This window comes from Crassostrea angulata, chromosome 5, assembly GCF_025612915.1.
Source record: "Crassostrea angulata isolate pt1a10 chromosome 5, ASM2561291v2, whole genome shotgun sequence".
Lineage (NCBI taxonomy): Eukaryota > Metazoa > Mollusca > Bivalvia > Ostreida > Ostreidae > Magallana > Magallana angulata.
Genome location: NC_069115.1, coordinates 24,272,847 through 24,284,894, shown reverse-complemented (window position 1 = coordinate 24,284,894; position 12,048 = coordinate 24,272,847). Strand labels below are relative to the sequence as shown.

At 33.3% G+C, this 12,048-nt stretch overlaps 1 protein-coding gene and 1 pseudogene across 1 annotated transcript; one reads left to right on the top strand and one right to left on the bottom strand.

Moving 5' to 3' along the window:
* Nucleotides 1–12,048, top strand: part of LOC128185245 (E3 ubiquitin-protein ligase RNF213-like) — a 209,364-nt pseudogene that overhangs the window by 33,271 nt on the left and 164,045 nt on the right.
* LOC128183890 (uncharacterized) lies at nt 5,893–9,103 on the bottom strand. The gene is made up of 2 exons (XM_052853109.1): nt 7,662–9,103; nt 5,893–6,001 (listed from the first exon to the last, which is right to left on the bottom strand). Exon 1 carries the CDS (start codon nt 8,864–8,866, stop codon nt 7,670–7,672), a length of 1,197 nt encoding a protein of 398 aa, XP_052709069.1. The 5' UTR covers nt 8,867–9,103; the 3' UTR covers nt 5,893–6,001; nt 7,662–7,669.

Genomic DNA, 12,048 nt, shown 5'->3' with positions numbered 1-12,048 from the left:
AACTCTAACACAGTGCATTTACTATAAAAAAAATCCCAAGAGTTTCGAATGTCAACATGGTGTGTAAAAAACGTTGTTGAAGAAATGTTGAATTCTGCAATTATAGAATTAAGCTTTTTGAAGAAAGGTATTTACAGCGTCAAACTGGTTTGTTGTGAATAATTTGTCTGTTATTTTCAATGCAACTATATTAATTTTCTCCAAAATCGTTTTGGAGCGATTCTGCAATTTTCTGCTACATTACGGGTAAATAGGAGGCATTTTAACTGTGGTAAAGGCCTTTTCCCAGACACAACTACATTATTCTAACTCAGCAGAGTGTAGTGAAATTAACAGCATTATTGTAGGCTAAAATCTTGGTTAGGCAAATGTCAACAATATATACGGTGTGTCGATGTATCTATTTCGTTAATGTCCGATATCATATGCTATGTCAACCCGTGCACGCACGGGTCAAAGTCTAGTATAATTAGAAACTAATCCAACTGATCAAACGGGTATCAAATGGTAAAACAGAAATGAAATTCATATAATTTAGATTGCTTCAATTAGCTTGAATGCCATTCTGAATTATTAGTAATTTCTTGCAAATTGCAGTTTCGAGGTAATTCATTTACATATTTGTGACGTATTTTCAACAGATATCAGCATCAACCTTTGTGGACACACTGATGAAAATATACTGCAAAGACTATTCCGAATACCATAATGATTGCATTGAAGTTATTGAAGCGGTTGCATTAAAGGTAGACAATAAAATACTCATCAGATATAAGTATTGCATATTTATGATTAATATTCATTTGATGTGTAAAACACTAGTCTATTAAGGTTGGTTCTTCTTCGAGTAACGTCATTACTGATGTTTTGTATACACTTTGTCGAAAATATGTAATTATCATGACTGTTTAAGAACAAAATCATAGTAGAAACCTTGAATTAATATTTTTACATCAGTAGCAGTCCACTATGTAATATTCTGCATGTTTATAAGGTAATTATTCTTAACAAAAAATATCTATACTGAAAACTTTTTTTGCTTGAAATATGTACATGTATTTAACAATGAAAAAATAGAAAACGGCTCGAACGTATTTTGAAAAAGGGGGCAGTCATAATGTTGAAATTTCTTTTACAAAAAGTTGGTAGTAAAGACATAACTTTAGAATCTTGAAGTAGATAGATACTTGTGGTGAGAACGCGTTTTTTGATAAATTTAAGCAAGTAAGTAAGTAAACAATTTATAATAGTGCCATGCGTTATAACAAATCACATATAATTATGTAATATTTGAGCGATGGTACAATTTAACATGACAGTTCCTTAGAATTGGTAACATTTGGATTCTTGCATAACTATAAAGTTGACAATTAAGTCTTTAATTCTTTATCTTCTTTTTCTATACTTTAAAAAAAAATGAAAAATTATTAAAACACTTTAAAATACCAAATCAATTGATTTATTGTCGTGATATTCATATCTGTTGAACTATATTTAGTCAAAGATTGGTCAGTTAGATACATTTCTACTTTATTACTTGTGGTATTAACACACTTTAGATATAATGAAGTAAAAAAACCGAGGTTTTTCAGAGTTTTTAGAATATAAAATTAAAAATTTGTTAAAGTTAATTAAGTATACAATATTTAAAATTTAAGGTAATCAATCTGCAATCACTTTTTTAAACATTGTCAAATATACTTTATTATGTTCTATTGATGCTTAGACAATAGTGCCTGTTTGAGAGGGTAACAGTTTAAATTGACACCCCGAGTAAACCATATGCATTGTCAACCGATGCGAAGCGGAAGTTGAAATGGTTTTTGATGGGTGTCAAATTCAACTGTCACTCTTCCAAACAGGAACTATCTATTTTATTATACTGAATGTCTCAATTTTAGAGAAAATTTATTGCAGTTATACAGAAATAACGTAAATTCAACGACGAACCGTACGCGCATAATTTACGCGCATGTAACAATTTGTTGTGTTACACGTTGCCAAGTGTGTTGCTAAACGCTGAGGGTGATAGAACGGATTAATTGCGTCTAAACCAATCAGATTTCAGTGTTAAACATGAAAGTATAATAAATAAAACTAATAAAGTTTACAACTCTGAAGGATATGTTAATTGCGGATATACCTTGAATTCTTTGTTAAAACAAAATCATGAGGGCTTTGTATTTTGAAATAAAAAGTTATTTCATGTCTCCAGCATGACAATTTTTTTTCAAATTAAGTTTGTCAGGATTTTATATAAAATGCCAAAATGATTTTGATGTATCCAAATGATTTTCTCTTTTATTAAGGCTCTTGAAAAAGAAGGGGATGACCACGATTACAGTATATTTTCGAAAACCAAAAAATATGCAGAGATGATGTGCAAGCTTTTTGAGAAGAAATTTACAGCAATTGAAATAAAGGAAAATACCTTGCAACATTTGCAGTTTGCTCTTACTTGGCCTTCAATGACTTATGTCTTGACGGTGCACCGTATGTTATAATTTTTCTATACAATATCCTAATATGTACTTTTTTTCTTGTTAAAATTTAACACAAAAGTATACAGTGGTCGATTTTCAATTATGAATGCACAAATATTAGTTATTTTAAATGTTTTAACTACTAAATGTTTAACCATCATTATGATAGTGCAGATTCTCACGCACAAACTATGTCTACAATTACACAAATATTGTAGCTCTAATCAAGCAAAGTAGCTTCAATTCAGTGAAATAGTAATTAGCAAAATCGTATTAATCAGAGGTAAAAATCAAACCTAATCATCGGAGGAAACAATTATTTTCCTGTAAGCATAAAAACACAAGAATAAAATATACTTAATCATATGATATATTAGTATTTACTGGATATTACCTGCAGAGTTTCTTTTATTTCTCCATTTCTTCTGGCATTAATGTATTGAATTTTATTATTAGAACTCTTTTAAAGCAATTCGATCATAAAAATAAAAGAAGCGGCGAAATTTTAAGTACTATTATAACTATAATGTTGAATACATAAATGATAAGAATAAATTGCATATAGTTATGAAAAATCTTTTTATACATCTGCAGTCTTCCTTGTAACAAAAGATGTTCACATCCTCTCATAGTAGCCATTTTTTCGATATTATTTCATTCTCTACTTTTTATATTACTCTGTTTGTCACAATTGAGATATTTTGGGTATGTTTCTCTTTAAAAAAAATCTTTTTTGCACGATGAAAATAATTAAAAGTCTTCAAAACCTTTTGCATATAACGATGCTAAAACATCATCTATTACTATCTAAGATCAAATATTTTATTTGAAAGGTCTAAATCCATGTTTAGCAATATATGGCCTTGTGAATTGTCAAAAATTAAACTAGATCAAAATGAAATAAAGTTGGTGTTATGTGTTAGTCTAGAACTGATACTATTTTGACATGCCAGAATTTCCCCGCCAAAATGTCTGCTTGCAAAAATATGTAAATTACAAAACCGGTATCGGGCCGGTTTTGGGGTAAATCACAGCATTTTCGTTCTTTTGTTGTCGTTTTAAAACAACAGCACACCCTCTGATCTAAAAAAATGTTTTCAATTATGAAATTGTATCAATTAAAAAAGATGTTAATATTAATAGTGAAAGTTTTAAGATCAGAGGGTGTGCTGTTGATGAAAATTTAAATGTAAACAAGATGAAGAGCAATCCGGATTTCCTTTTTTTATGACAGTATTCCCCTTTTTTAAACACCATTTTGTTTTTAAAATATAAAAACACGAGAATCAAACACATTAGGTCATTGTCATTTAATTCTGACAAATAAAAAGGTACAGTGTGTTGTAAATGAAACGTATACGTGTTCAATTTTAACACTAAATTTTGCGCATGCACGACATTCCATACATGCTTATTTGCATAAGTTAACAGAGGCTTTTACTTTGCGTGATTAATCTTTGCTCAACAAAACCTACAGAAAATGAAGAAAGAACATATCTGAAGGTATGTATATGAATTTGATTGAATACGTATATTTCAGACTGTTGATATTTTTCTTGAATCAATATTATTGTTCGTGACGTTCGTCTGCATGGTACTATTTGACAGATGAGCATATTGGCCTATGAATTGTTCAATCCATGTGAATGATATTCAGCCTAAAAACTGTTTTTTATACAGGCATGTAATTTAAAACATACAATATTGGTTATTAATCTAAATATTTGGTCTAAAACCTTAAATATTAGATTGCCGATACTATACGATGCATACGTGTATAGCAGATGTCATGTAGTCAAACACTGTCACTCTAACGTTAGTCGTCTAGAAATAAAAATGTAGAACGCAATATACATATTATATTTCTATATATGTAGTAAATAAATTAACCTGTATAAATCATAATTCCCCAATTAAACGAGACTTACCTTGGTTAAGGTGAAGTTTGATTGGAATTTTATTAGTCACATTAACACTGGAGGGATCAGATGAGATGCGTACTTCGAGCCCGAAAGGAAGGGATTGTGCATTTTCTAATATATTCAATTCTGCACAAATCTATACTTATTGAATTCCATTTTTCTTATTTTAAAACAATCCTTCCTCAAGGGTGGGTACTATTGTAATATAGTCTATGTGGCGGGCATCTGATCCCTCCAGTGTTAATGTGACTAATAAAATTACAATCAAACTTCACCTTAACCAAGGTAAGTCTCGTTTAATTGGGGAATTTTATTACGTCACAACACTTCCGGAATCATATGAGACTTTAAAGCAAAAAAATGCACAAGCCCGCTTATGAACAAACAAAATTTTATTATTTTTCACAAAAATAATCAGCACAATACATATCAAGTCAATACTGCAGAATGAAACTGCGATTCTACAATTTTCTTATCGTAAAACTTTCCAAATGTTCCAACATTACTCCACCCTGCAACCTTCAAAATATCATCAATAGGTACAGAAGCATATTTTGCTTTTGACACAGCAGCACTTCTAATACTATGACTTGAAAACTTATTTATATCTACACCTGCTTTACTCATTAAAGTTTTAAGCCATCTTGAAAGAGTGTCCCTGCAAACTCTGTTATGAGGTTTCACATAACTAACAAAAAGATATTTACAATCTTTTCTAATAATAGCTGTCCTCTTCAGATATTCTTTTAATACAGTAATCACACATAATCTTCTATCTGGTGGATAAGCTTTCAATTCTAAATACTTTGTATGACACCCAGGTCTATCCTGCTTCAAAAGACCTTCATACTGTAACTTATATACATTGCTACTTTTCTCAATTCCATTTATACTCAATAAATGTAAGGATTGACACCTAGCAGCAGTAGTTAATGCAATCAACATACATAATTTTAAAGACAAATCTTTTAACGACAAATATTTACAAGGTGATAATTTTCTCAATACATTCAATACACAAGAAACATCCCATATCTTAGAATAACGTGGTTTACTGGGCCTTAAATTAAACACGCCCTTTAAAAATCTTATCACCAATGGATGCTTTCCTATTACAAAACCATCACAAGAAATTCCTAGCGCACTCAAAGAAGATCTTGCAGTGTTAGGTGCACTGTATCCTAACCCCAAGTCATACAGTTCAGTCATAAACTCAAGGACTTGGTCTACAGGAACTTGAATTGCACTAATTTTCCTTTTATTTGTGAACGAAATCCATTTTCGAATATAGCTTGAGTATTGTTGTTTTGTACCTGGTCTCCAGGAAGCCATGATGATGTCTGAAGCTTTTCGCGAAATCTTTCGCATTTCCAGATTTTCCCTGATAAGCGACACGCTATTAGAGTTAGTTTCTTGTGTAGTGGATGTTTCTCCCTCGAATGCGGTAGGGATAGAATTCCCCGCAGAAGAATCAACGGAATCCTTATCAACAAGTCCATTAGCACCGGATACCAGCACTGAGTTGGCCACAGAGGAACCACCATCAAACACTCTGCCTGGTCCGTCCTCAACTTTTGTAATGTTCTGCTTATTAGACTGAAAGGAGGAAAAGCATAATAATAACCTGTACATTTGAAAGAAAAAGCATTTATAAATTTTGCATCTGGATCAGGTTTCCATGAGCAATATAGATCTATCTGTTTATTCAGTCTAGATGCAAATAAATCCACTTCTGGGATTCCAAATACATTAGAAAATCTCTCAAAAATTCCAACTTCAATTTTCCATTCGACTGAATCATTAAATTCTCTAGAAAATTTATCTGCTACATTGTTCTTACCAGGAACATGATCAGCAGAAATCCAAATATTTCTATTCATACACCAAAACCAAATCTTTCTTGACAAAATATTCATTTTTTCTTACTTTATACCACCCATGTTATTTATATATGCTTTAGCACATGTATTGTCTGTCATTATCTTCACGTGTATATCAGAACATTCCATACAAAATGATTTTAATGCTAAAAATATTGCATGAAGTTCTAAATAATTGATATGATTCTCTATTTCATCAAGACTCCATCTTCCTCCTGCACTACATTGATCACAAACAGCTCCCCACCCTTCGGTGGAAGCATCTGTTGTTATCACTATATCTGAATTTCCATGATCTATGATTCTCTTCTGAGAGTGAACATTTTCTGTCCACCAAAACAATTCACTTTTAGATTTTACTTAACATAGCATCAAAATTTCCATTATTTTCTTTTAATGCCTTAATCTTGTCCATTTCTAAACTTCTATAAAATAATGGACCATATTCCACAGCAGAAAAACTTGCCACAATTAAGCCAATTACTCTAGCCAACATTCTAATTGTACATTTTCCTTTTTTCCATACTTTTGAACTTTCTTCCAAAATTGTGTCTGCCCTACTTTGAGTTAAGGTTACAATCATTTTTCCAGAATCAATAACATTCCCCAGGAATGTAATACAATTAGATGGCGTACATACAGATTTCTCTTCATTTATCACCAATCCTAATCTTTCTATCAAACATCTTGAATCTGATATATTTTTTACACATTCTTCAAATGTGTCACTTATCAGCAGAGAATCATCAATGTAACCAACACTTAAATGACCCATAACCCTTAGGGTAGAATATACTGCTTTCATTAATTTTGTAAACAGTCGGGGAGCACAGGCAATACCCATTGGCAAGCAGGAAAATTCAAAAAAAATTCCTAGCCAAATAAATCTTAGATATTTTCTTTGGCTTTCTGCAATTGGTACAGAATAATATGCATGCTTAAGATCTAATGATGCCATAAAGCAATCTTTTGTTACTAATTTTATAGCACTTTCAAAAGAATCCATCTTAAAATGATGGTAAGGAATGTATTTATTTAATTCTTTTAAATTTAGAATTACTCTCAACTCTCCATTCTTTTTAGGTATAGTAAAAATTGGAGATAAAAATTGATCTTTTACAAATGCACATTCCTTAATGATGCCAAGTTCACAAAATTCATTGATTTGCTGGTTAATTTTTTCTATTTCAGACTTTGCAAACACAGAATAAGGCACCACGCTCTGAGATGGTAAACCTAAGTCTTCATCAAATTCAATATGGCAATTATTAACAATATCTAAAATGATCTTATCCTCTGTAATTTTTTGCCATTCAAAGGAAATTTTTTTTTAATCTTCCTGCACAAAAAACATCACTGTTTAATTTTGTACTTACCTCAGCCTCTATTTGTTGGAGCCGCGCTCCCCCTTTGAGTTTTTTGTACTGTCTCTGGCATTCGAGTTGTTTGACCAACGACCCCAACTGCTGTTAGTTCTTTGGGTTCTTGTTCTCATTGCCCCTCTACCATAGGGACGTCCTCGAGCTCTGAAAGATGATGCCCCTCGGAAATTTCCTCTGTGAAACTTTCCATGTACTTTATTACTTATTCTGTTCACATCTTGAATCTCTTTTACTGATTTTGCCACATCATCACCGTGTAAAAATTCTGAGAAAGGCAAAGAAGGTGAACTTAAATGGTAATACTCTCTACCTAAATCTGGTCTACGAAGTTCTTTTCTTTTAACATTTATCAATTTGTTTGTATGCCCCAATAAGGCTAAACTATCTGTAGCTAAAGTTATCAGGCTTTGCAAACCTTCAACAATGTCAGTATCCATTTCATTGAGTTTACTTGCTAACTTTGTCAAGTTCACTGATGCTTTAATTACAGCTGATTGAATAACCTGAAATTTTGCATCACAATTACGTGTATCTGGATTTAGAATACTCCACAAAGCCTGGTTAACTCTAGTTTTTATCAACGATTTGCAATTTTCAGGCCTTTTTATACTCTTCAAAAGTTCATTAAAATAATCATCGTTCAATCCTTCCCTGAAGAGTTCATTTATCATAGCTGCCAATTCCTCATCAACATTTTCATCACAATCTTCTGTGACTTTGTATTTAACCCCGAGTTGTCTAAATCTAGAGGTTTCACCATCCTCTCTACGTTTTTTACTCGGGGGTTGACACGAATCCCTCTCAACTTCAACATCAGAAGACTGGTTTAATATAGGAGGCAGTAACAACTCCTCTTCTTCTAACTCAGTCATGTCACCATAATACAGTTCATTCACACGACTGTTCATCTTTTCAATTTGTCTGTCTTGACTATCTTGGTTTTCTTTTATTGACTTTAATAATGTCATTACCTCCACAATTCCAGGAGTCGAGGAACTCGTGCTTGCCACGTTACTTTCACCAGTAACTGCTCGGTCCTCGCTATTATGAACATTATTTACGGCAGCATTAGCTATACCGCCTTCTTCACTACCCACGGTAGTAGTTTTCTTTTCTGTTTTTCTTGAGGCACGTTTGGAAGGTTCACCCTTCGTTTTTTCCTTCTCCGAACTGGCCGAACGGTGTTCAACACCCGCCATTTTCTAACTCACGTTAGCCTCAAACCAAAACTATAAAATACTACGCTACCTCGTAACGTATTAAATATTGAAAAAGAAATAATAACCACCACGTGATTATAAACACTTAAATGATAACCACCACGTAGTTATCTATTAAAACGTGTTATGTCTGACGAGCGAGAGTGGACCACATCCACTCTGGAAGACAAATGAAAGTACACTGACGAATCGGGCTCGAAGTACGCATCTCATATGATTCCGGAAGTGTTGTGACGTAATAAAATTATTTCTATAGAAGGAAAAACGGCAAATCTTGTTTTTTAAAGCTTTTTAAGTGTACTGTACAACATATAACTCTTCTCTAAATCAAGTCTGAGTAGCGTAACGGCAGCGTTCCCGATTGAATAATGAAGATACACAGAACATTAATGTTCAGTTAAAAATTAAAATATCAATTTAAGTGTATTGTGAATATTTATGTTAGCAAATACTTGCACATATCAAGTAATTTAGTACTTTACAGAAAGATTCAGATTGACAGACTGTAGAATTACAGTTCCCCCCCTCCATGTGTTACAAGGGTTGTTGTAGACATGCGATCAATATAATCATTTACACATATTGAATGATGTTCTAGATTAACAATAATTGCTATAATTTGATGAAAGATTTTCATCGTTAAAAGAAATACCAAGTTGAGAAAAGTGCACTCATTATTTTTCTCTAGCCAATATTAAAAAAATTAATAATGCCGAGTTGAGTTAGAACCCGGTTCGCCGTGACATAAGTCATCACCTTTCAGCTTTCTTTCTTCTTCTTGTTATTGCTACTCCTCTGAAACCATAAGAGATAGAAACTTGGAACTTTTACCAATGTCTTCTGTACACTTAGAGGGTTCTTCAATCTATTCATACCAAGAGGATCTGAGCCCCCCTTCTAGTAGTTATTGCCCCTGAAAGTATTTACATATCTATAAAATCACTTCCAACTTTTTTAGCTCACCTGAGCCAAAGGCTCAAGTGAGCATTTCTGATCACAATTTGTCCGTTGTCTGTCGTCGTTGGCGTCGTTGTTGTAAACTTTTCACATTTTCATCTTCTTCTCAAGAACCGCTGGGCAGATTTCAACCTAATTTAACACAAAGCACCACAAGGTGAAGGGGATTCATGTTTGTTCAAATAAAGGGCCACGCCCTCTTTAAAGGGGAGATAATTGAGAATTATTGAAAATTTGTTGGTATTTTTTAAAAATCTTCTCAAAAACTCTTCGGTATGGAAAGCTAAAACTTGTGTGGAGGCATCCTCAGGTAATGTAGATTCAAGTTTGTTCAAACCATGGTCCCCGGGGGTAGGGAGGGGCCACAAGAGGGGGATCAAGTTTTTCATAGGAATATACGGTATAGAGAAAATCTTTAAAAATCTTCTTCTCAAAAACTATCAGGCCAGAAAAGCTCAAATTAAAATGGGAGGATGCTCAGATAGTTCAAATTCAGGTTTGTTGAAATCATGGTCCCCGGGGGTAGGGTGGGGCCACAATTGGGGGATCAAGTTTTACATAGGAATATACCGGTATAGAGTTCTTCTCAAAAACAATTAGGCCAAGAAAGCTCAAATTGGTATGTAACCATCCTCAGATAATGTAGATATAAGTTTGTTCAAATCATGGTCCCCGGAGGTAGGGCGGGCCAAAATGGGGAATAGATTTTTATATAGAGAGAAAATCTTTGAAAATCTTCTTCTCAAAACCATAAGGGCAGGAAAGCATGGTTGGAAGCATCCCCAGATCGTATAGATTCAAGTTTGTTTAAATAATAGTCCAGTTGTAGGATGAGGCCACAATGGGGGATGCATTTTTACATAGATATATAGAGAAAATCTTTAAAAATCTTCTTTTTAAATACTGTTTGGCTAGAAAAGCTTAAACTTGTGTAGAGGCATCCTCGGGTAGTGTAAATTAAAGTTTGCAAAATCTCAGTCCCTAGTGGTAGGGTGGGGCTATGGTGTCGGTTTGAATTTTTACATAGGAATTTATAGAGAAAATCTTTAAAGATATTCTAGGAAAGTTTTCGGTCCAAAACTCAGTACTTAGTGTGAAAGCACAGGTTATGCAGATTTAAGTTTGATGAAACCATGATTCGCTAGAGAAAAGTGGGACCACGAAATGGGAGGGGGGGGGGTACATAGGAATAGAAAAAAATCTTCTTACAGGTACAACAACAAAAGGGGCTTGGTATTTTACCAAAAAAAAGAGGTGGATAAAAATTGGCACATTTTCAATTGTTTTTTAGCAAGATTTACTGTACTTAGTTGTCAAGATATTTTGATACTGTAATGCTAATTTGATCAGAATTAAGGCAATTGTTGCTCAGGTGAGGGATGTGGCTCCTGGGCCCCTGGGCCCCTTGTTATTATTTGTCATAGAGACTTCGGACAACTTGGGATGGAAGCGTCTACCTTGGCCGAACAAAATGACATAAAGGTCAAAGGTCAAGGTCATTTGGATATCTCTTAATTAATGAGGTTTTAGATCTCTTTTGTTTAGTGTAGTAAAGAAAAACTTTTTCAAGGATATAATAGGACATCTCAAGACATTTCAAAATATATCCCCTTGGCTCCTTCTTTTAAATAGTTACAGAGTTATTGCCCCTTTTGTACGAAAAGCTTTTTATCGCTACTCCTCTGAAACCATAAGAGATAGAAGCGTGGAACTTTTATCAATGTCTTCAGTACACTTAAAGGGTTCTTCAATCTATGCATACCGAAAGGATCTGAGCCCCCCTTCTAGTAGTTATTGCCCCTGAAAGTATTTACATTTCTATAAAATCACTTCCAACATTTATATAACTTATCATAGAGACTTTGGACCACTTGGGATGGAAGCATCTACCTTGGCCGAACAAAATGAGGGTCAAAGGTCAAGGTCATTTGGAAATCTCTTAATTTATGAGTTTTTAGATCTCTTTTGTTCAGGATGGTAGAGAAAAACTTTTTCATGGACGTAGTAGGACATCTTAAGTCATTTCAAAATATAACCCTTTGACCCTTACCATATAACAATTATAGAGTTATTGCCCCTATTGTACAAAATGCTTGTTATTGCTACTCCTCATTAACCGTTAGAGATAGAGAATTGAAACTTTTACTAATGTATTCAGTATACTTAGACGCCTTTTCAAATTTTGCATACTGACAGGGTTCAAA